The sequence below is a fragment of the Saccharomyces eubayanus genome, chromosome XII (assembly GCF_001298625.1).
Source record: "Saccharomyces eubayanus strain FM1318 chromosome XII, whole genome shotgun sequence".
Lineage (NCBI taxonomy): Eukaryota > Fungi > Ascomycota > Saccharomycetes > Saccharomycetales > Saccharomycetaceae > Saccharomyces > Saccharomyces eubayanus.
Window position 1 is genome coordinate 262,243 of NC_030971.1, and position 23,239 is coordinate 285,481.

Consider the following 23,239-nt stretch of genomic DNA (forward strand, 5'->3'; position numbering starts at 1 on the left):
GCTTTACACCAGTACACCAGTACATTTGTATTTGTAAAACATCCATACATCTAACTCAATTTTTTGTTTTTTAAGACTTTTTTGACGAAAAAACATGCCGCGACGCATATTCTGGCTAAGGGTTTCCGAAAAGTTTCAACTATCCTTTACCTACATTAATATATGAGACTAGGCTTTTAAACTCTTTAAAGTAATTTTCAAATAAAAAGATATCAAAACAACAGATTAAGAAACAATGGCCCCAAACGTATGATATAACTAATGGAATCCACACCCGATTACGAAGTGTCTGTTTTGCTGTTATTGTAACGATCGATTGCACAGAAATGACAAGAAACAACCAATTGCAAATTATCAAAAGAAAATAAAATGTACGAATGAATAAGCGTCTATGTGTTTAGTTGCTTTTCTGTTTTTTAAAAATTCACTGACTTGAACATTAAACTCGGTCTCCACTCTCCGACTCCTTCCCGTTCGTTTTTATTCAATATCTTCAAATGTCTTTGTTTTGAGTTCTCATATGTGATTGTTAATAGCAGTAGGCAACTTTGTGGTTTTGGGATTGAAATAGAAATCCTGGAATTCGTTTTACTAACAGTACCTCGTTTTGAAATTTATTGTTAATTTCTACCTTTTTTTTTTTTKTATAGACTTCCAGAAAGCAAAAGATCACCAAGACCTTTACCGTCGACGTCTCTTCTCCAACTGAAAACGGTGTCTTTGACCCAGCTTCCTACGCTAAGTACTTGATCGACCACATCAAGGTTGAAGGTGCTGTCGGTAACTTGGGTAACGCTGTCACTGTCACTGAAGATGGTACCGTTGTTACTGTTGTTTCCACTGCTAAGTTCTCCGGTAAGTACTTGAAATACTTAACCAAGAAGTACTTGAAGAAGAACCAATTGAGAGACTGGATCAGATTCGTCTCCACCAAGACCAACGAATACAGATTGGCCTTCTACCAAGTCACTCCAGAAGAAGAAGAAGAAGAAGAAGACGAAGAATAAATTCATTAATATTATTTTAAATAGAGCATAATTTTCTTTTGTATAATTAAATTTTTCAAACCTAATAAATGTATTTAGTGGATCGAATTAATAATCCTTCGAAAAAAAAGAAAAGAGAAAAAGCTAAGTTGACTGACTTTTTTTGAGCTAGAGGGCATCTCATCTCAGGGTCTTTCACTTTTTTAAAATAAGGCTCGAAAAATATTTTCAGTTTCATGGTTCCTTCATAGATAGAATGCCTCGCTAGAATCATACACATATCCAAGACACATCAACGATTACAGGAAGTATGACTCCTAAGAGAGTAGCCCAATTGCCTGTTCATAATGAAGCCACATTGCCTCCACAAGAGATAATCGATCTTTTCAAGATTACATTCCTCGAACAACTGTACCCCAAAGACCAGGACGAAGAAAACACCCCATTAAGTGAGCAGATACAGGCAGTGAAAACTGACCTTTATAATAGAGACTACAGCGCCGCTTTCAGTAATGACCTGAAAAGAATGGCGTATTGTTGTCGTTGGTCACCCTCCAGAGCCACAAGTTATGCTTCTGTATTGGCTCATTTTCCGGAGGTTTTGAAGATCATCAGATGTGAAACTGAAAGCCAAGACTCAAACGTATTATGCGTTGGAGGTGGCGCTGGAAGTGAGCTGGTTGCATTAGCAAGCATATTTACTTTATCAAGAGACTTTTCGTCCAAGTTTGCCTCTGCTTTGAAAATTAGCAATGAGGAAAGGAAAGAGCCTGGGAAACTGAACATCGAACTAGTGGATATTGCTGATTGGTCTACCATTATCGGAAAGCTAACGGCCACGATAAAATCGAAGTGGTTATACGACGGCCGGGAAGCAGAAGCATTCAATGTCAACTTCGTCAACAGAGACTGCCTGCAAATGACACAACCACAGGATATCAAGATGTACCAAAGCCTTAATCTAATAACCCTATTGTTCACTACAAATGAATTATTCACACAGAAGAAAGTGGAAAGTATCAAGTTTTTACAACGCTTGAATGAGAACTGTGCCCCAGGATGCCATCTTCTCATCCTAGAAAGCGCTGGTAGTTACTCACACATCACGATCAATGATAAAAAATTCCCGATCCAATTCCTCATCGATACCATCTTAGTGGGTAATAGAAAAGACAAAAGGACAACGAGCCCATGGTCTTTAATATCAGAAAACGACAGCATCTGGTACAGAATGGATCCAAAGCTCGACTATTCTATCAAATTAGAGAACATGCGCTTCTTCTACCGTCTCTACGTCAAGAACTAATTGAGGATTGCTGTCATTTATTGCTTTCTGGCCATTGATTTTTTCAAAGAATTGAGAAAATTTTTTTTTTCTTTCTCTTCCAAAGCGTAAAAAATACTAAAAAGAGAGCTGAGAGTTCGATTTGGAATCCGAATAAAGAAGGGGCCACGAACAGATCAGCCTCACCCTGGAATTAGAAAGAGACAGTATACACAAGTATGACCGTTCCTAAGAATCGCCCCATGGCACCCTTTGGCACCATTATCAAATCAAGGATAAAACAACCTCAGTTTTACTGGTTTGTTGGCCATTTTTTAACAATCTTTAACTTTATACAATTTCATCTCTCAATCACGTCTAAACAAAACCAATTGTCATGCTACAGGAGGTCGTTATTTTATATAGCCATTACATATGCTATCGTGCTTTACCAATTCTTTAAAAGCGACCAGTTGAAGTTCAATATCACGCTTTTGCGACAAGAGATCAAAAAATTGGACAATTTGCAGTACTTTTCCATGCTATTCATACTCTTCATCTTATCACAGTTCAACATCATAATCAGCGGCTCATTATACAGTCCTGTTATTTTTTCTATCTTCCACTTCCTAAATTACTTCAAGGAAAATCTACTACCATTTCTACCATTGTTACCACATAATCTGAAAAATCTGTTGAACTCCAAAATAACAGTGTTCATTCAGAACTACAACGGGTTTTTCTTACAGATGGCCCAAGTCTTCGAAATTATTTGCGGATTGCGCGTGGGCCTTTTCTTATTGCCCTTTAACCTTTTCCTATTAGTGATAAAAAGGTCAAATGCATCGTTTGAGGTATTTGGTACGATCCTAGCCGGTTTGACGTACCTGTGGTTCTTCAAGTTACGGTACTTACAAAGCGAATCCTTAAGACAGATTTTTAAGCAATACGTTCTTAGATTGGATGCCTACATCAGCCGTACCTTGCCCCCATACTTTTCCCTTTTCTGGAGTGGCTATAAGAATTTCGTCATGGCTGTGTTTTGGAAAATACCTGTATAGAAAATAAGCTCATTAAAGTATACATAACCATATTCTGTATATACACCTCTCTATAGAACACAAACAAGATCGAAATAGCATATACATATGTTTAACGATATTTGTACTTGATTTTAGAGTCATTGTCACCTTTTTTCTCCCTTTTCATCTGTCTTTTAGACTTTGACTTGCCATCGCCGGCATCTGGGCCATCATTTGGTTGTGTTTGTTGTTGAGCGCCAGGCATAATCATATTTTTGAGCCCGTATAGCTTATAGCCTGCGTAAATTGGACACAGTAATAAACACCACCAAAATTTAAAAGTTCTGAAGGCTATTATACCAACGTTACCAAAAAGTGATAAATAAATCAAATCGAAGAAATATGATATCAAATTAGAGTCATCTTTCAAGTCTATACCTTGCTTCACTACACGGTTCCCGTCATACTTGGGTGAACCGGATATCACGATAATATAGATCGCAATGAACATTGGAACATTCAAAATCACCAATTTAATCCATTGTCCAAACGAGGTTCGTTTATAAGAGATTAAAAGACGTACAATGGCCATCCCTAAAAACAGGAAAACTTGTTTGTACAAGCCCTGGATTATCTTCGTATTCGAACTAGCTTGCTTCTTTCCTGCTTTTCCAGCCATATTGACGACTCCAACGCTTGTTTTACTGCTTTTTTTCTTCTTTTAAACACTACATATGTATACCTTTTCCATCTATTATCATTTTTTTTATTTATTTTATTATGCTGAAATTTTTTATTTCAAAGGCGCAGAATAAGATCGAGCAATTTCGTGACAGTTAGTGTACGTATACACATGTTTACGATCGTACACCCAATAAGCTCTATCACAAAGACTCCGCATAGTTGACAAGGATCGCATACACGTATCTGGAACTATGTTCTCCTTTGTTCAAAGATTTCAGAATGTATCGAATCATGCCTTTTCATTAGGGATTGTAATTGTTGTGTTTATCATGGCATCTTCCTACTACCAGTTAATCAATAACAGCGCGTTCTCCCTACCTAGTGATATTGACAATGTGAAGACACTAATCAACGTAAGAACAAGTAGATACTTCGGCTCACAAAGAGGCAAGCCAAAGGAGAATATGAAGATTAAATTCGACCTAAATACAGATTTGACTCCCCTATTCAATTGGAATACAAAGCAGGTATTTGTCTATTTGACTGCCGAATATAACAGTAGTGACAAAATAGCCAGTGAAGTCACTTTTTGGGATAAGATCATAAAAAGCAAGGATAACGCCGTAATTGAGGTAAACGATTTAAGGTCCAAGTATTCTATTTGGGATATTGAAGATACCAAGTTCGACAATAAGGACGTAGTTTTCAAATTACATTGGAACATTCAACCATGGGTTGGCTTGTTAACTTACGGCGAAACAGTAGGTAATCAAACGGTCACCGTAGAGAATCCAGAAAAAGTTTAAATCAATTCTACTATACTTTATCTTTGTTGTTTCAGTTTTTGTTAATTATTTACATGATTTTTGATATATATGCAGTTGATTATACAATATAGCATGCTTTTTAAAAGTTGCTGGCTGGCAGTACTTTTTTAAGTTTTCTTAGTTCTTTAAAGTACGAGGAATGTCTCATTTCAATCTGTTCCCATTTACTAATGTTGTCTCTAGGTTTCAATAAATAATCTTTCATGAAATATCTGTAATTCGATATAAAATCACGTATCCGGGTTTCCAATTCTGTTATGTCATCAATACCATTTAAATATGTATCCAGCTGTTTCACTATACTGTTGTAAGTGTCACTTTGTAAGTATAACTTGGGTTGGAACTTATACGGATCTTTTTCTTTCATTTCTAATGTTGACCAAGATTTATGACTTGAGTGTGTCGTATCTTGGGATAGTTTTGTTAAGAGTCTAAATTTGTGAATCAAGTCATGTCCATGAATTAAAGTATCATCGACAATCTTCAAACCATATGAAATGGTCCTTGAATCTTTAAAAAGTGCGTCTACTGTGCTATTCCAGGACATATTGTCCAAAATGAAACCTTTCTCGTGTAATTTTTTCCACAGCAGTGGTAATTCATCAATTTTATTCATTGCAACCAATTGGCTTACTTTATATGGGAAAAGTCCACTGAACAGACTTTTCATTTTGATATTTGGTGTTGTAGACGATGGTAAACTCTCAATATTTTCTACACGATCCATATACTTAATGAACAATGTTTCAAAATCTTTCCATTGTTCAATCTGAGCCAATAGTACCAGCAAAGATCTCATCATTACGAATTTGTTGTTATTTGATATCCAGTCATGCTTTTTGAAGAAAAGCTCATTGTAGCGATTGTATAACTCCAAGGCCCGCTGTGGACTATCATGCTTCACAACCATCCTCATTGGCCATGCCATGACGGAAGGGTGAAGCTTGTTGTACGTAACATCAAGGGTTCCATTGGAAGCATTTTCCATAATCTCTTCTACCATCTTTATCGTCTCTTTAACTTCTCCATCATTTTGTAAACTTTTCTTGGCAACGGCCTTCAATATAAAATATAAGATCTTGGAATTTGCTGCGACCTTATTTTGAGACATTAACTTGTATAAATTAATTATACCATCGCGATAGCCTATTTTGTCATAAGCTTCCATTATAATCTCAAAATGTGTAGCGTCTACTTTAATCACAGGATGTTTTATCAGTTGATCTATGATACTTAATGCCGTATCATAATCCCGGTTTAACTTGACTAGAAATCTGATCATCATCTTATAAAATTCACTGTCAACAGCTAGGTTTAAATCTGTAATCTTGTGAAAAATTTCTTCACACTTACTGGAGTTCTGTGAACTAATATGTGCTTTTATAGCTTTGTTGTATACTGAGATTAAGCCATCTCTCCAGGATAGGTCCTTTGAGTATTTTTCAAACAGGGCTATTGCGTCTGCTGCCCTGTTACTTTCAATGTATACATCCATCAATGAAGCAACACTTTTGCCAGTGTGCTGAATACTATAATGATCCGTCATAAGATTGAATAATTCTTGAGCAATCAGATAGTTCGTAGATTTGGAACACATTTGTATCAGTAGGGCAAAATGCCCCTCGGTAATTTCCACGCTAGGATCCTCACTTAGTCTTTTCAATACTCTAAACGCACCGTCAAGATCGTTTAGACCACGATACACTTTGAGCATTAAGGTATGGGTTGCTGTTGAAGGCGCTATGTCATATTTCTTGAATAGTTCATATTGATTGAAGCAAGCTGCAAAGTCCYCAACTTTATAATGTGCGTATAATAGAGATTGCAAAACGACGTATGTCGGTATCATTCCTCTTCTCAATAGTTGAGTATATAGCTTATTGACACTATCCAACTCACCAATTCTGGCCATTGTGTACATCAAAATACCATAATGTTGTATTGAGGGCAATTTACCGACACCGAAAAGAGCATTAAACTGTGATTGTAATGCGTCCCAATTATGGAGCTTGGAATGTGCTATCAATAAATAATCAAATTGATTTTGATCGTGTTGAGCATCAGGATATTTATAATATGTTTGTGGAACCAGTGAAAATTTTTGCATGTGACAGTATGTCTTTAGAATGCACGTCAGGTCAGAATCTATTATCGGTAGGTTATGCTCACACTTGTAGTTCCAAACATCTTCTGCCAAGGAAAAGTTCCTAATGTAGGTCAGTAAAAATATCAGCGTGGTTGCAAATTGGGATGCGAGTGCAGGCCCTTGAGTGAGCTGAATAGCTTTCAAGTAGGATATATAATCAGGGTGAACATCAGATCGCCTCATGAATGATAGGAAGTTCCTCAATACTATTCTGTTTTCCATATAATTTGTAAATTGACAATGACCGTTAACTAATTTCATCCACTTGACCCACTTATATACTGCTTCACCATGCATGTTCATTGTAACCATCTTTGAAAAAATCGAGTTAATCAAATCTACAACCATTTGCTTTTGTGTTAGTAGAAACTGAGATATAACATCACCCATTGCTTGATCCAATTGGACACCTCTTTGTAAAATTAGTAAAGAGAGAAGAAACTTTTTCAGTTCAGGTAACGATACATCCTGCCTTAACAATCTTCGTGAATCGATGGTGGTWTAAAGAAAGTTTTGCGCAATTTTTATCACGTTTCCATGAGCTTGATGTCGGTAAAGATACTTTATGAGATACTGCCGTTCAAAAGCCGTGGTAGCAGATGTTGTTGTTATTGCAGATGTCGTCCTCTTTGTTAATGCAGTACCAGCTGACTTCAGAGGCATATTTTCACGCGTCATAAAGAATGAGACTAGATTTCTCTCATCGTGTGAACATAAAGGTGAGGTCGACTTATCTCGAAGTAGTTTTCTTATACGATCGGGCACGCCACTATTCCATATACCTCTATTATAATTGTAAGTTTTCAATATGGCCGGAGCACACCTTTTCATAATGGCCAAAAAGCGTTGTCTACTATACTCCACTGCCCTTCCCTACCTTTACACCAAAGTTCTTATCTGTTGCAGCGTCTTCCCTGAATATCAAAGATACTTTATTCTCACCTGGCGTTTTGACCTTTACTTCACTATATCTTTTTTATTTCGCTATTGGCCCGAAATGTTACTTTTCTATCAAACAATGAAAAATTTCGATACTAACCTCATCGCAAACCACTCAGAAGAAGCTGTAAACAGACAATATACCAGGTGGAGCAGCGAATAATACATCAGATAAACATGGGTACAGCTAAGCAGAGTCAGAATAGAAAGAAGTTTACAAGGGAGTATAAGGTAAAAGAGATTCAGAGAAGTATCACGAAGAAGACCAGACTTAGGAAGGAATATCTCAAAGCTCTAAAGGATGAAGGGTATACGGTACCGGAGAAGGAACCTAGAACCGGTGTGAAAGACTCTGTTAGAAAGATCAAGGAAGCCAGGGCTACGGAAGGCAAGAAAAAACTGGACGAGAAGAAGGAGATCAAGAAACAAAGAAAGAAGTTACAAAGAGATGAACTGAACGAACGAAGGAATGATGAGCTGGAACGAATCAGAGTATCCAAGGAAAAGTTCCAGATGAGAGAGGACAGGAAGAAGAGAATGACCCAAAGAACAAGGTCGGGTCAACCTCTGATGGGTCCTAAGATCGAGGACCTTTTGGATAAAATCAAAACAGATGACACTTATACTTCCTGAGAGATATAATCTTTTTAGATTTTTTCTTTTTGTTGTTATTTTTATATTTACAGAAAGCTCTTTTTATATATGATTATTTAATCAGTATGTATATTAGTTATATTCCCCGTCTTTTCTTTCTATCTTTCTGGATTTGTATTTACAAGGTTCTTTCACTTATGGAGAATGGGGTTAACTATTTTTTAAGTTGTTTCTTTTGGAACTCAGAGATCAATTCCTTCTGTACATGAGGTGCTGTTGGAGCGTAATGGCTAAATTCTAACGAGAATTCACCTTTACCTTGAGTCGAAGCTCTTAAAGATGTAGCGAAACCAAACATTGTACTCAAGGCACATTCAGCCTTTAGTGTAAACTCATCATGTCCATTTTCTGTGTCTTGTATCACTGCTTGTAACTTGTTTAAAAGACCGATGACATTACCTTGAAATTCGTTTGGCGATGTCACTGACACGTTCATGATAGGTTCCATAATCACCGGTTGCGCTCTTAAGAAGGCATCGCGGAACGCAGACATAGTAGCGGTTTTGAACGATAGTTCATTAGAATCCACTGCATGAATAGCACCATCATTGATTAACATTTCAACTTTTAGAACACGATGACCAATCAATGGTCCCTTTTCGCACACTTCTTCGAAACCTTTACCACATGCAGCTAAATACTTATCTGGGATACGCCCACCAACAATCGCGGTTTCAAATATGTTGCCCTTGGTGATATCTTCTACAGGCGATAGAGTACCAATAACTCTACCAAATTGACCAGCACCACCAGACTGTTTTTTGTGAGTGTAGTCAAAATCTGCAGGAATAGTGATAGATTCTCTATAAGAAACTTGTGGCTTACCGGTGACACATTCTACGTTATATTCACGTCTCATTCTCTCTACGTAAATTTCCAGATGCAATTCACCCATCCCAGAAATAATAGTTTCCTTAGATTCAGGATCGAACTTCACTCTGAATGTAGGATCTTCCTTTTGGAATCTGTTCAGAGCCTTTGAAAAATTAGATACATCCGTAGACTTTGGTGTAATCGACAAAGAAACAACGGCATCAGGAACATACATGGATGACATGGAGTATTGAACACTACCATCGGTGAATGTATCACCAGAAGCACAGTCAATGCCAAAAGTAGCACATATTTCACCAGATCCAACTTCGTCAACATCTTCCATTTCATTGGAATGCATTCTAACCAATCTCGCCACTTTCACTTTCTTGCCAGTCTTCACGTTTGTGATATAATTACCCTTTCTTAAGCGCCCTTGGTAGACACGAACATATGTTAACTGACCATATTTGCCTTCTTCCAATTTGAATGCCAGTCCAACGAACGGTTGCTGTACCGCAGGGACTAGGTTGACCGTAGTCTCATTCTTGCTCACGTCTAATGCTGTATTCAACACTTCAGAAGGATTTGGTAAAAAGTCTACAATAGCATCAAGAACAGGTTGAATCCCAGTATTTGCTAAGGCAGACCCCATCAAAACCGGTGTGAAAGCTCTGGCAATTGTGGCTCTGCGAATAGCAGCTTTAATTTGTTCTATAGTAGGTTCCTTTTCTTCCAAAAACATTTCTGCCATCTCGTCATCCACATCAGCCAGCGTTTCAATAAGCAGTTGTCTTTTCTCTTCCATTAGGGGTTTCAACTCTTCAGGAACTGGTCCCTTTTCAATGATCTCCCCATTATCACCCTTATTATAAAGAGCTACTTTATTAATTAGATCAACAACACCAGACAAGGTCGACTCTGCTCCAATAGGTATTTGTACGGCAGCAGCAGGAATCTTTAGTTTCGAGTTAAGTTGTTCAATGGCACGGAAAGGATCCGAACCCATACGATCCATTTTATTAATGAAAGTCACCCTAGGAACATTATATCTACGCATTTGGCGATCAACAGTTACGGTTTGGGATTGGACGCCCGAAACAGCACAAACAACAAGAACAGCACCGTCGAGCACTCTCAAAGCACGCTCCACTTCAATAGTGAAATCAATGTGGCCCGGCGTATCGATCAAATTAAAATGGTAGTTCTTGTCCCCTTTATCCCAAGAGCAATAAGTAGCGGCAGACTGGATAGTGATACCCTTTTCTCTTTCAAGGTCCATGGAATCCATTTTTGCACCCACATTATCTCTACCACGAACTTCATGAATAGCTTTGATCCTTTTTGTATAGTATAAAACACGTTCAGTAAAAGTTGTTTTCCCAGAATCAATATGTGCGGATATACCAATGTTACGTAGCTTCTTGGATAGTTCGATGTCGGCGGGTGTCAGCTGCTGCTTTATTTCATCCACTAAAACTTTTTCCTCCTCGTATGTAGAACGAGTTATTGAGCTCCCGTGGAAAGATCTCCTTGAGAGCCCCAAGCACAGCTTTGAGTTAACAAAAAAAGGGACACCGCCTCGAACCACTCTCCGAGGCACCCACATCATTGTCTGAACACTCATATTAGCTCTATAATCGTATACTTTCTCGCTTTCTAGTCCAGCCTCTCTGCTTAAATTCTCGACCTTTCATAGATATTTTCATCTTGGAAATTTCGGCCACTACTAGAATCCCCCCCACAAATAATAAAAAATCATCAGAATTGAATCGTATATAGCATACAAAACAGAATATATAATTGGGAATGCGCCCATTTTCATTCTGGGCCCTCGATTATTGTCTTAACGTTGTCCAGCGGGTGGTCCCTGTTCTCATCGAATGCCTCAATTGCCTCCTTAAACTGGTAGCGATGTGTAATCAGGGGTTTGAGCGAGAGCTTCCCAGTCGAGACTAACTCGATAGAGTCGCTGTAGTCTCCCTGACAGTACCTGAAGGAGCCTTGTAAGGTTATTTCCTTGGTAGAGATCTTTGAGATTGGAAACTGGATCTCTTCTTGCCCCATTCCAACTTGAACGTACGTTCCACCTGCCTTGCAAACCTCGATGCCTGTTCTGATGCAAGGCTGAGCACCAGAGCATTCAAATATGACATCGGCATCTTTCTTACCAATAGCCTTTCTGATAACAGATTCTACACTGACACCAGGTGGCAAGTCACCTGAGTTGACCGTATGTGTCGCACCAAACTGCTTGGCCCTTTCCAGTTTGGTTTCGGACAGGTCCACGAAGACTACATCAGTGGCCCCAAATATACTGGCTACTTTACCAGTCAACAGACCTACGGGCCCAGCTCCAAATACGACGCATCGAGCGCCAAATCTCATTTTGGCCAGCTTGTTTGCGTGGACTGCCACCGACAATGGTTCCATCAATGCCCCTTCCTCGAAAGACACATGATCAGGTATTTTGTAGACAAAATCCTTGGGAGCCCTATAATACTTTGTTAAGGTTCCATCATAGGGTGGTGTAGCTGCGAATTTCAAATCAGGGTCCAGGTTGTACCTTCCCTCTTTTAATTTTGATGAGAACCTATTGGGGAAGCCAGGCTCTAGTGCCACTCTGTCTCCCACTTTAAGCGTCTTGACGTTGTCGCCTATAAGTGCCACTACACCCGAGGATTCATGTCCAAGCACCATTGGCGACTTCACCACGAAATGAGAAATCCTGCCATGCGTATAGTAGTGAATATCTGAACCACATATCCCTGTGGCTTTGATTTGAATGATTACTTCGTTTGGGTCTGAAATTTTGGGGATATTAACATTAGTTAAGACAATTTTACCAGGCTGCTCTAAGACAACAGCTTGTTGCGTAGTTAATTCTGTCATGCCTGATGGGCCCTCTGTTCTGTAGGTAGTGTGAATATGTCTTTTTGCTGTGGGTTTAAGTATATATATATATATATATATATGTATACAGTTTTTCAATTTTAAGTTCGAACTATTTCAGGGGAGGGGTTACAATCTCCTGGGATATGATACGTCGGAGTACTTATTAAATCATTCTAGGATAAACTGGAGTTAGAATCGACTTTGAGGATGTTGTGGATTTCCATCAGGATAGGCTCTATCTCGCTGGGGTCACAAGCAACACCATTGCCCAAACGGATGGCGTGCGATGCAAGGGTTGGCTTAACAGTTTCTGCAGTCCCTAGTCTCTTTGTATCAAGCATAAAAACTTGATTTCTTACTTGATGCATCATTGGGTAGGCGGGGGACTTCGTGGTAATGTGTGCCACGTCTGCAAAATGAATGTGGAACTGGATCTTGTCACGACCATTATGCAAAACGGTTTTCAATTCTATGCATATTGTGATCTTAGTACCTGCCTGAGGGTTATAATATACTATTTGATACTCGTTTAGATTATGCAATCCGATGTTCACCATGGTCGAGTACTGGCTTCCACCAGTACGGAATTTTTCCCCTCTTTCAACGAGGATTACTTTTAGAGCTTTAAACAAAGATGACGTGAATTGTAGGTAGCTAAAGATAAAATGATAATCCATTTTCGAATTATCTAAGAAAGGCTGTATTATATGTTGGGGGTTCGAAGGTGATAATTGCACTGTTAAATTTTTAATAGAATCGTCATTTGTTAGTATCTTTATTGTGCAATCTTTATCATCCTCGTCGTTGTTAGAGAGATACTTGAAGGAAATCTCGTTGGGTTGTAATGCGATTATTTTGAAGTTTTCGGACTCAAAATTCTTGTGTAATCTTTCCACAACATCTGTCAATATAACCAATTGCATCAATTTTTGTCTAAATTTGGTCAAATACTGAATTATTATACCTAAGCTTGTGAAATTCTCCTCCAAGTAGAAGGCAAGTGGTTCTTCTTTCACAAAGTGGATGTATAGTTTATCAATTTGGCATTGGATCATCATCGTGTTTCTCTTAAACTTGGCATACAATCGTATTTGGGAGTTTGAATAATCTATCCTCAAGAACATGGAACTCTCCAGTATGGAATTTAGCGCCTTAGAACCTTCCAAAAAGGATTCTAACTCTAGTGTTATGATAGAGATGTTATCGTTAGTACTACCTCCCTGAACGATATATTGAGGTAGTTTTTGTTCGTTAATCATTTCAGATGAACAAATCTTATTATGGATTTTTAACTGATTCAAGGAATCAATTAGCATATGGTTAATAATTCTGTTCAAAATAGTTTTCTGCAATATCATGATTTTTTGATACGTTATTGACTCCAACTTAACTGTCATTACGTTAGAATTGTCCAGATATTTTAAATTCCATTTTCCACGTTGTGAGACAATCTTACCAATTCTTTTTTCCACCACACAAGATGTTTTAGAGGATATTATCGACAATATTAGATACCAGTTGAGGGGCCAGTGTGGTAACCTAATGAACAGATCCCTTTGTAACAACAGGGAAAAATCGCCACTGTTGGAGTTATTATCAACAACGGTGCTACTTTCCGTCTTCGAAGTATTGTTGTTGTTGATATTCAACTGAGTCCTGATTGGCTTATTAATTTTGATGATCTTACTACACGACCATCCTGTGTTTTCAAACATGGTAGTCAAAACGTGAATTATCTTGTCTAATTTCAACTGTTGTAAAATTCTTGCCAATTCCTCTGGACTCTCTGCTCTATTGATTTTTGAGGCGTAATTCGATAAAAGTGGAGTCGGATTTCTGAAATAAAACTGCCCACTTAATAAGTCGATCTTTAATTGGATAGGTGCCATAGCAACGCATGTTGTAGGAAGTTGGAATAATAAAACATCCGGATTTTCCTCGTCTTCTTGAAATATATCCCTTGCTAACAGCTCCGATCTGATAATTCTTGAATGGTTGAACATGATCTCGTCCAGGATACCTTCGATATTTGATACAATGTTATTATAAATTACAGGCATATTTTTGGCCCTTGATGCACTTTGATTATCCCATTTCAAAACAAGACTCTCTGTGGTTCTTTGAATACCAATGGTTATCTTACCTTTACTGTCCATCTTACCATTTAACCAATATCTAACCGTAATTACACTTTTTTTGGAGTCATAGTTATGGATCAGGTTACTTTTGGAAAATTTCCCACCACTGGCTAGCTTTAAAAATTCTCTATGAACCATGTATAGTTGTAGTGTCAACACATATTTGTGTAAGAAATTGTAAAGAGATGATAAGGGATCATTACTTTTCAAAAGAATCTCATTAATTAACTTCTCCAGTCTTGGCTTATTTAAAGGTAGGCTATTACCGTTAGGGTTGGAGCCATCATCGTTGTTACCGCTGCTACCGTTGGGTGAATTGGATTCTGTTACGGTTGAAACGCTCTGCTCAGCTTCTGTGCTAAATAGGAGTTTCAAATCCACGAAAAACAAGGGCGACTGTCTATTTACAGTGGATAACTGAATCTCAAATTCATTGGTTACAGCAAAGTATATTCTGCCGTTCTTAATACGATAGTTATGCAACGGTTTAGGAACGTTCATTAATGCAATTTTGATCGAAACAGTTAAGTTCAGATCCTGCAATCTTTGTAAAATCAAACTCAGGGGCACTTTAGCCATTCCATCTACTGCATCCGTGGAGTCACCGCCACCACTCAATTTGAAGTTGTGCGTAGGTAAATTAGGTCTGCCAAGACTCAAAACCTCCAAAGCAGTGACCAAATCCACATTTGGCAATTTAGCATTGGTCATGGAATCAAGGCTACTCTTCAAAGCCCAGATACAATTGTTGACATTCATATTGGTCATTCTAAACCAGTTCAAAAGATCGATCAATACATGGAAATTGTTCTGTTTTATAGTACGGGCCCATTTTACAAGCACATAAAGTTTTAAAAATTGTGTCCTTAAGAATATAATCAGTTGCAAAAAACGTATTTTCTTTGCTGAATTGGGCTCATTCATCTGAGTGTGCACGTTAGTCTTCATGTATTGAGCAATCTCCTTCATGGTAAATACCGTCAAGTTCCTTACTACCAATGCTAAACTGACCTGATTAATCTCAACGTGTGGTAACGAGGGCGGTGGTGTGCTCGTTACGGCTCCCGCTGCAGCACTTGTACTGGTCGGTACCATTTCCAGAGACTCCTTCTGAGCAGTTGTGGTCTCCGGGACGGTTGCTGAGGGACTATGCAGTTGAGTGTTCTTAACAGGACCCTGTTGCTCTTGTCCATTCTGCTCAGAATGGTCCTTCAGCGCGGGCATCTCGTTAGAAAGTCTATCCTCATTAGCCAGCATATGTGGGGAACCTATCGTGGTAGTCATTGCCCAACCGAGAAACCCTATACTTTCCTACCCGTTTTTAGTTCTCTTCCTGATGATCTATCACAACACAACCCATGTTAAATGCCTGAAAAATTCACCGTTTTACTTGCAGCAGCGGCCGTGCGATGGGACAATCGTTTAGTTAGCATTAAGCGGGACAAACTAGTTGAATTTAGTGGCATCAAAGAGGCAGTGAACCACAGGGAAGAGAGGGTGGTGTGATTAATTGCAGGATGTGGGGGGACAGTATGCGCGAGCCTGGTATGACCATGGACAATGAATTGAAGGCAGTGAAGCCGCTGATGGAAGAGGATGGTGTGGACGGTGCGAGGAGAATAAATAAGGGTATGGGCTTCCAGAAGTCTTCTACCGAGCACCTATTGATTTCGCCTGGCAGAGACGGCTCAGTACCGTTGAATGGGTTGAAGTCATCGCCTGCAGATCCGCACTTGTCAGATGTGAACTCTATTCTGGAAAACTCCCGTATTGGTGATGGGACGGCGTTGACGTCTGTCAATAATCTCATCATGGCCACGTCGGCGAATGGTGATGGTGATGGTGATGGTGATGGTGCTGATGGCGATAGTAAGAGACCGCCTATCTCGAATTCTTCGTCCCGGTCGTCATTTTTTGACACAGTTTTAAGCACATTTTCCTTGAAATCAGCTTCACAGGATACAGTTACCAATGAAGCCAGAGATACAGAGGTTCGGTTCGCCTCCAAGGAGGCTAATGAGAAGTTCCATCAAATTTTCAAATCGATACCTTCTAAGGCAAAGCTTGTCGGGGACTATTTCTGCTACTTCCACAGAGAATTCCCCTACCAAGGCAGGATTTTCCTTTCGGACACACATATATGTTTCAATTCTACTGTACTAAATTGGATGGCAAAGGTGCAAATTCCATTGAATGAAATCAAGTACTTGGACAAGGTGGCCACGAATTCAGGTGCCATTTCTATAGAGACGTTAACAAACAAATATACATTTTCCGGATTCATGTCAAGAGATAAGGTTTTCGAATTGATTACACGCATTTGGTCGAAGGAGAATTTGACCAAGATCAATGATGTTATGGAGGTGGATGAAAGGATCTCCAAGACAAAGGGCATGTCGCCGGCGCCCTCCTCCATATTCAACAGTGTTTCTACAAATGCATATAACGATTTCATATCGACAACGACTACAGAACCCACAAGCAGAGCTTCGTACATGAGTGAGAACGACATGCTCATTGAAGAAGCAATCAGGTCTGTGGACGATTATACGGGGACGCCAAAAGCATCTTCATCTTCACCATCATTGTCGTCATCGTCGTCGCCACCATCAACATTTGGTTCTTCAACAACATATTATCGCAGGCCCGTGTATAGATTGAAGCAAAATGCCCCATTCCAGTATGACGGGCCCTTTCATGTGGATGAAACAATGGACTTCCCGTATAAACCCGAGGTAAACAACGAATATGTGCTAGTAGAACGCCAATTCAATGTTCCACCAGGCCTGCTTTTCATAATGATGTTCAATGAGGACAATCCAATTTTTGAATTGAACTTCCTAAAAGATCAAGACTCATCGAATATTTCGCATATTGGGACATTTGAAAAAGTCAACAAGGACGGACAGCATTACAGAAATTTCCAATATACCAAACAATTGCATTTTCCCGTGGGGCCCAAATCCACTAACTGCCAAGTGACGGAGATTCTTTTACATTGCGACTGGGAAAGGTATATAAACGTTTTAAGTATAACAAGAACACCGAACGTCCCGAGTGGTACAAGCTTCAGCACCAGGACGAGGTACATGTTTCGCTGGGATGATCAGGGGCAAGGTTGTATATTGAAGGTAAGCTTCTGGGTGGACTGGAACGCGTCCAGTTGGATTAAACCGATGGTAGAGAGCAACTGTAAAAACGGGCAAATCAGTGCCACCAAAGATCTTGTAGAGTTGGTCGACCAGTTCGTAGGAGAGTATGTGGAACTAAGCAAGGAAAGAACGGATGCACTCAATGCGTTACCAAGTGTTGCGTCATTTGGGTCACCAAGGAAAATTGCGCCCGAGTTGGTACTGGCACTGCCCGAGACGAATACTGACGCTGCGGGGGAAACCCCAGAAGTGAGCAACGATAGATGGAGGTTCAATTGGGTGAACATAGTGATACTAGTGCTGTTGACGCTGAATCTGCTGTACTTGATGAAACTGAACAAGAAAATGAACAAAATGACAAAATTGATGACGCATAAGAACGACGTTACCGTGCACCGGAATTTATTAGATATACCTGCCGAGGTGCAATGGTCGAAACGAAGAGACCGCAGTAGATTGTAACGAGTGATCACGTATGTATGTATGTATGTATGTATGTATGTATGTATGGTATGAAAAACGATGCTATGTAGAAAACGTGAACCGTGGTAGTTCTGGGTAATTCAGTCTGTAGGCTTCGTCACGGGCGGTATCCTGACTCGGTGAGTTGGTTGTGGCGTTTAGTTGCGAATTTGATATTTTCTGGAAGAAGGAGATTGACTGGTTGAATCTGTATTCGTTGAACGACTCCTTCGGCAGCGACTGTTGCTGCAGTTGTGCGGGCATTGTGTTTGTGTTCGTGTTTGGTTTAGCTATATTATTGGCCAATGAAGTCTGCAGCTTGCTATACTGAGAGTCGATTTCCTTGCGCAGACCTTCAATTATTTTGCAGACCGCGGGTACCTCAAGTTTTATCAGCTGCAAGTATTCTCTTTTATAAATAGACGACGGGTCCATCATGGACAATTCAGGGTGCTTAGACAGCTTATTAGTCAATAAATCCACGTATCTAAAGTAATAAATAAACGCCAGCGACAGATCACCGGTCTGGAACGCACACTGCGCCTTTTCCAAGATGCCGATGCATGTTTTCAAATATATCCTCAGCGGTATGGACGGATTGAAGCGGTAATCCTTAGCGTCCTGGACCAACAGCTTACTAGACTTCATGACCGGACCGGAGCCAGAGAGAAGTGGGAGAAAAGTAGTGGGCAGTGAGCAAATGAAAACAACTCGTACTGGCACTTTGATTGCAGCAAATTTCTTATTCTCGTGCAGTATTAATATTATCTATCTAACCATTGATTTACCTATAAAGCTGTCGATGCTCATCGCTCCAGACTGAAAAAAACGAAAATTTTTTTTGTTGCGCATTTTTTTTCATTGCGTGTCCCGCAAGAGCGACTCGAGAGTGATTGAGTGTGTATAATAATATAAAAAGAGTGTATATGCCTATTTGTTATGGTTGTTATGGTTGAGCAGTAGGCTCGGCTTCTACTGGGGCAGCAGCAGCGGCAGCAGCCTCAGCGTCAGCAGCCTCAGCGTCTGGGGCTGCCCACGGCAGAGTGGGTTCTGTCGTGGCAACGTTCGCCAAGGCGTTGTCCAAATGCTCTTTCAGTAAGACCTCGTTGGACTCCTTCTCTGGACCCACAGAGTGTGTGATATCTTTCACGCGGTCCAAGAACTTGTTCAAGTTGTAGCCCGCAGCAGCGTCAGACACCTCCTGCGTGTAGGGGACACCCTTCAGTTCCCTAACCCTTCTCTTGTGCACCTTCCCCTTCAAATGCGTCTTCAGCGCTATAGCAGTCTCCATGTACTTTGCACAGTGTATGCAGTAATGTTGCCCCAGCCCCGCCTTGGTTTCGTCCAATGGCTGGTTCAGAAGCTTCTGCACAGACTCCTTAGTGGCCAGATCGTTGTAGATCAAGTCCAAGTCCCTTGTTCTTCTCTTAGTCTTGTACCTCTTTACTGAATATCTACCCATGGCGTGTTCCTTTTGCTTAGTGTTCTTCTTGACTTACAGCACTGTTCACCTCATCTCATCTCACACTCTTTGCCATATATATCCGCGACTAAATTTGCTTTTGGCCCTTACCAGCAGAAAAAAAAATTTTCCACAGAAAATAGAAAAAAAGAAACTAAACGGAAATAAAAAAAGCGGAAATAACGATCGATTTACAGGACTTATATTCATTGCACCCGTACCCCATACATCCGTACCTTTTATTTTTTAGATTTTTTTATTTTTATTTTTGCTTTTCTGCTTTGAACGTTGGCGTCCGAAATGACTTCGCGCACTAATGCTGACTAAGGAACTTTTCACTTTCGGTTTGGTGGTGGGATTCTAGTGAGAGTTTATAAGAAGAAGAAGATTTTAGAGGAGTTGATATACCTTTATTGCTAGTGTTAGTTATTTCGTAATTGCAAATTCAAAAGAAGTATATCAAATAACCTATTCAAGATGGCTAGAAGACCAGCTAGATGTTACAGATACCAAAAGAACAAGCCTTATCCAAAGTCTAGATACAACAGAGCTGTTCCAGACTCCAAGATCAGAATTTACGATCTAGGTAAGAAGAAGGCCACTGTCGATGAATTTCCATTGTGTGTCCATTTAGTTTCCAATGAATTGGAACAATTGTCTTCTGAAGCTTTGGAAGCTGCCCGTATTTGTGCCAACAAGTACATGACCACTGTCTCTGGTAGAGATGCTTTCCACTTGAGAGTCAGAGTCCACCCTTTCCACGTCTTGAGAATCAACAAAATGTTGTCTTGTGCCGGTGCGGATAGATTGCAACAAGGTATGAGAGGTGCCTGGGGTAAGCCTCACGGTTTGGCCGCTCGTGTCAGCATTGGTCAAATTATCTTCTCTGTCAGAACCAAGGACAACAACAAGGATGTTGTCGTCGAAGGTTTGAGAAGAGCCAGATACAAGTTCCCAGGTCAACAAAAGATCATCATGTCCAAGAAGTGGGGTTTCACCAACTTGGACAGACCAGACTACTTGAAGAAGGCTCAAGCCGGTGAAGTCAAGGATGACGGTTCTTTCGTTAAGTTCTTGTCCAAGAAGGGTTCTTTGGAACACAACGTCAGAGAATTCCCAGAATACTTTGCTGGTCAAGCTTAAATTCTTCACTGAATTTGAACAGACAAAAAAAAAATTTTTCTTTTTACCATTTTTTGGCTTTTGAAAAAAAAATGCTAGTTTTTAAACAATAAATATATTTATACGTGATTGTAATACATATAATTATGTGTTTTTTTAGAGATTAATGTTGAGGATTAAGTGGGAAGAGAGGGAGACACCTGCCAGCTTTTTTGTGTCAACAAAAAAAATTGGCGGTGACATCGAAATCATAAGGTGAACTAGACAAAAAGGTAGCAACCGTTAGAGGGACGTATACCGGCGATGTCACTCAGATTATTAGCGAGAAGCCACCAACTTCTGCCCCGTCGCAACTGGTTCTTCCCCGTCAGGCAGTATGCTAAAGAACCTCAATACGATGAAGCTGACCTATTTGCAGAAAACATAAACCATGGGGCGTATAAAGCCAAGAAAAGATCGTCTCAAGACCAGTTCCAATGGCCTGAAAAGTCAGCAGAACAGGTCTCGAAGGAAGCAGAACGGCAATGGGAAAGAATGGCTAAATTGTCTGCTGTTGGGCAGGGGATTCTTATCATCCTGGTAGTGGGTGGGTTAGGATCCGCCTACTTGCGTTGGCCTGAATTGAAATCCTGGTGGTTGATCAAGATGAATGGAGGTCGTGTAAACACAGTCCAAGAGCAAAATGGACAGGACTCCTTGGAGAAACTGGCCAGGCAAAAGGCCAAGAATCTTCTTAGGGAGATCCCGCAGGTGCCCACCTTTCAACACGGAATAGACTATCCCGGTGTGTACATATGGGGGAAATGTCATTCTAAAGATTCGTTGTTCCCCATCAGAGTCCCCAACTTGGATAACCGTAAATTTAGAGACATCCTACTGGCCCCCTCCGACGACTTCAACTGTAACTTTGCACTTGACGAAAAGGGCGATTTGATATCATGGGATGACTTGGGCCAAACGAAGACGTTATTGGCAGGTCAACATCTGACTTCAATGAAGTACTCAAGCGACTATCTGTACGCACTAACTAGAAAAGGTGAAATACTGGTCGTACCGATAAGGACTCCAAATCTGATTGCATCGAAGCTATCGTCAAGAAGATCAAAGCTGTTGCCATGGAAAACCAAACAAAGATATGATTGGAAATTAGAGACAAAACAAGTATTTGATACTAAAAAGGGCGAAAATCGCGTAGTACAGTTCGACACTGGTAGCCACCATTTGGTATTGCTATCCAATCTAGGTAAAGCCTATTCGTGTGCTACTGGGAATGACCAGAAACAGCCTCAATTATCAAGAGGTCAGTTTGGTATACCAACTTTATCTCAATTTGATGAGTTTCCGCCTAACAATGAGCTGTTCGAAATTGAATTACTAAACAAATACAAAAATGAAGGAGAGAACACTATTCAGAAAAGACAAATCGATAAGATTGCGTGCGGGTCTTACCATACGCTAGCATTGGACCATAATGGGGAGCTTTACGCCTTTGGTTGGAATCGGTTTGGGCAATTAGCTTTGCCCATCTCGTACAATTTAGAATATGTTTCATTCCCCAGATCAGTCACACATGCATTCAAACCGCATTTCCCCGGGTTAACAAACTGGAAATGTGTGGACATTCACTGTGATGACGAAACCTCGTTTGTTAACATTCGTAGGCCGGGTGTAATTCCAGATCATTATTATTTCGCATTTGGTAATGGACTTTTCGGTGAATTGGGTAACAACACTTTCAAGAACTCACAGTGTGAGCCAATTAAAATTAAATTAAATAACAAGAAAGTGATCAATTGGAGTTGCGGTTCACATGCTGTCTTTGGTGAAACAGATCATGAACGTGAAGTGATTGTTTGGGGTAATAACGACCATGGTCAATTAGGTATAGGAAAGAAAACCATGAAATGCGCCAAGCCAATGAATATTCCAGACGTCTTGAAGCCCGGACAGGATACCACAGACCTAAAGTCGATATACGACAGCAAATTCCGCTTAACAAATCAACAACGTATTGTCACGAATGGAGATAAGAGTTGTATATATTGGCGAGTTTGATGATGAGGAAGAAAGGACGAGGTTCGCAATTATCTGCAGACCCTTATAATGATGCATGTATATATGATATGTTTTTTTATAAATAGAAACCAAGATTACATTGTTGTTTCTACCTTAACCATTTTAAGACAAAATAAATACCTATGATTAAAAGGATTAATGCAATCCAAAAGACAAGTTTGTCTTTAAAAACTCTCTTGTTAATAGAAGAAATGGTTTGTTCCGAAACACCCAACGTTCTGAGGCCATTTGACATTTGGTCTTGTACTTTGGATAAAATCTTGTTTTGCTCCATGATATCCTCGAACGATTGTTGACCCATTTCCAGGATGTAGTCCAGTTGAGCGTTACCTCTTTCAAAAACCGTCTGCTCCTTCTGCATCCCCTGATATAGCGGTAGGCCTCCGCCGTTGCTGGACCCTTCTCTGCTATTCGCACTCGCTCCTCCAACGTTCCTTTTATTCATCATTGCCTCTGATGTGCTGAAGGGGTTATCAGATTCCATCATAGAAGAGGCTCCCGTACCAAACAATTGGGTCCTGGAATTGGATTCGTTGTAAGACTGCTTTAGATCTTTGAATTTGGTCGTGAAATCTTGAAGATCCTGTGTCAAGGTTG

At 39.9% G+C, this 23,239-nt stretch overlaps 16 protein-coding genes across 16 annotated transcripts; 8 read left to right on the forward strand and 8 right to left on the reverse strand.

Annotated features, from left to right (window-relative positions):
• Window positions 1–235: 235 nt before the first annotated feature.
• On the forward strand, window positions 236–1,007 carry RPL22A (60S ribosomal protein eL22; the record flags this gene model as incomplete). Its single annotated transcript, XM_018366653.1, has 2 exons — window positions 236–247; window positions 651–1,007. 2 exons carry the CDS (start codon window positions 236–238, stop codon window positions 1,005–1,007), a joined length of 369 nt encoding a protein of 122 aa, XP_018220492.1.
• Window positions 1,008–1,296: 289 nt separating this feature from the next.
• On the forward strand, window positions 1,297–2,292 carry BMT6 (25S rRNA (uracil2843-N3)-methyltransferase; the record flags this gene model as incomplete). The annotated part of the gene is made up of 1 exon (XM_018366654.1): window positions 1,297–2,292. The coding sequence occupies one exon, from the start codon at window positions 1,297–1,299 to the stop codon at window positions 2,290–2,292; it is 996 nt and encodes a 331-aa protein (XP_018220493.1).
• A 197-nt stretch (window positions 2,293–2,489) lies between these two features.
• On the forward strand, window positions 2,490–3,311 carry PER33 (Per33p; the record flags this gene model as incomplete). Its single annotated transcript, XM_018366655.1, has 1 exon — window positions 2,490–3,311. One exon carries the CDS (start codon window positions 2,490–2,492, stop codon window positions 3,309–3,311), a length of 822 nt encoding a protein of 273 aa, XP_018220494.1.
• Window positions 3,312–3,402: 91 nt separating this feature from the next.
• On the reverse strand, window positions 3,403–3,951 carry SND2 (Snd2p; the record flags this gene model as incomplete). The annotated part of the gene is made up of 1 exon (XM_018366656.1): window positions 3,403–3,951. One exon carries the CDS (start codon window positions 3,949–3,951, stop codon window positions 3,403–3,405), a length of 549 nt encoding a protein of 182 aa, XP_018220495.1.
• A 256-nt stretch (window positions 3,952–4,207) lies between these two features.
• Window positions 4,208–4,762, forward strand: SPC3 (signal peptidase complex subunit SPC3; the record flags this gene model as incomplete). The annotated part of the gene is made up of 1 exon (XM_018366657.1): window positions 4,208–4,762. One exon carries the CDS (start codon window positions 4,208–4,210, stop codon window positions 4,760–4,762), a length of 555 nt encoding a protein of 184 aa, XP_018220496.1.
• Window positions 4,763–4,862: 100 nt separating this feature from the next.
• On the reverse strand, window positions 4,863–7,760 carry PET309 (Pet309p; the record flags this gene model as incomplete). The annotated part of the gene is made up of 1 exon (XM_018366658.1): window positions 4,863–7,760. The coding sequence occupies one exon, from the start codon at window positions 7,758–7,760 to the stop codon at window positions 4,863–4,865; it is 2,898 nt and encodes a 965-aa protein (XP_018220497.1).
• Window positions 7,761–8,045: 285 nt separating this feature from the next.
• On the forward strand, window positions 8,046–8,501 carry FYV7 (Fyv7p; the record flags this gene model as incomplete). Its single annotated transcript, XM_018366659.1, has 1 exon — window positions 8,046–8,501. One exon carries the CDS (start codon window positions 8,046–8,048, stop codon window positions 8,499–8,501), a length of 456 nt encoding a protein of 151 aa, XP_018220498.1.
• Window positions 8,502–8,676: 175 nt separating this feature from the next.
• MEF1 (Mef1p) lies at window positions 8,677–10,962 on the reverse strand (the record flags this gene model as incomplete). The annotated part of the gene is made up of 1 exon (XM_018366660.1): window positions 8,677–10,962. The coding sequence occupies one exon, from the start codon at window positions 10,960–10,962 to the stop codon at window positions 8,677–8,679; it is 2,286 nt and encodes a 761-aa protein (XP_018220499.1).
• A 194-nt stretch (window positions 10,963–11,156) lies between these two features.
• On the reverse strand, window positions 11,157–12,227 carry XYL2 (D-xylulose reductase XYL2; the record flags this gene model as incomplete). Its single annotated transcript, XM_018366661.1, has 1 exon — window positions 11,157–12,227. The coding sequence occupies one exon, from the start codon at window positions 12,225–12,227 to the stop codon at window positions 11,157–11,159; it is 1,071 nt and encodes a 356-aa protein (XP_018220500.1).
• A 176-nt stretch (window positions 12,228–12,403) lies between these two features.
• RGR1 (Rgr1p) lies at window positions 12,404–15,652 on the reverse strand (the record flags this gene model as incomplete). The annotated part of the gene is made up of 1 exon (XM_018366662.1): window positions 12,404–15,652. The coding sequence occupies one exon, from the start codon at window positions 15,650–15,652 to the stop codon at window positions 12,404–12,406; it is 3,249 nt and encodes a 1,082-aa protein (XP_018220501.1).
• Window positions 15,653–15,885: 233 nt separating this feature from the next.
• LAM6 (Lam6p) lies at window positions 15,886–17,982 on the forward strand (the record flags this gene model as incomplete). The annotated part of the gene is made up of 1 exon (XM_018366663.1): window positions 15,886–17,982. The coding sequence occupies one exon, from the start codon at window positions 15,886–15,888 to the stop codon at window positions 17,980–17,982; it is 2,097 nt and encodes a 698-aa protein (XP_018220502.1).
• Window positions 17,983–18,045: 63 nt separating this feature from the next.
• On the reverse strand, window positions 18,046–18,630 carry RFU1 (Rfu1p; the record flags this gene model as incomplete). Its single annotated transcript, XM_018366664.1, has 1 exon — window positions 18,046–18,630. The coding sequence occupies one exon, from the start codon at window positions 18,628–18,630 to the stop codon at window positions 18,046–18,048; it is 585 nt and encodes a 194-aa protein (XP_018220503.1).
• A 298-nt stretch (window positions 18,631–18,928) lies between these two features.
• On the reverse strand, window positions 18,929–19,444 carry BUD20 (Bud20p; the record flags this gene model as incomplete). The annotated part of the gene is made up of 1 exon (XM_018366665.1): window positions 18,929–19,444. The coding sequence occupies one exon, from the start codon at window positions 19,442–19,444 to the stop codon at window positions 18,929–18,931; it is 516 nt and encodes a 171-aa protein (XP_018220504.1).
• A 477-nt stretch (window positions 19,445–19,921) lies between these two features.
• Window positions 19,922–20,587, forward strand: RPL10 (60S ribosomal protein uL16; the record flags this gene model as incomplete). The annotated part of the gene is made up of 1 exon (XM_018366666.1): window positions 19,922–20,587. The coding sequence occupies one exon, from the start codon at window positions 19,922–19,924 to the stop codon at window positions 20,585–20,587; it is 666 nt and encodes a 221-aa protein (XP_018220505.1).
• Window positions 20,588–20,869: 282 nt separating this feature from the next.
• FMP25 (Fmp25p) lies at window positions 20,870–22,621 on the forward strand (the record flags this gene model as incomplete). Its single annotated transcript, XM_018366667.1, has 1 exon — window positions 20,870–22,621. The coding sequence occupies one exon, from the start codon at window positions 20,870–20,872 to the stop codon at window positions 22,619–22,621; it is 1,752 nt and encodes a 583-aa protein (XP_018220506.1).
• Window positions 22,622–22,730: 109 nt separating this feature from the next.
• Window positions 22,731–23,129, reverse strand: BOS1 (Bos1p; the record flags this gene model as incomplete). The annotated part of the gene is made up of 1 exon (XM_018366668.1): window positions 22,731–23,129. One exon carries the CDS (start codon window positions 23,127–23,129, stop codon window positions 22,731–22,733), a length of 399 nt encoding a protein of 132 aa, XP_018220507.1.
• Between the last annotated feature and the right edge of the window lie 110 nt (window positions 23,130–23,239).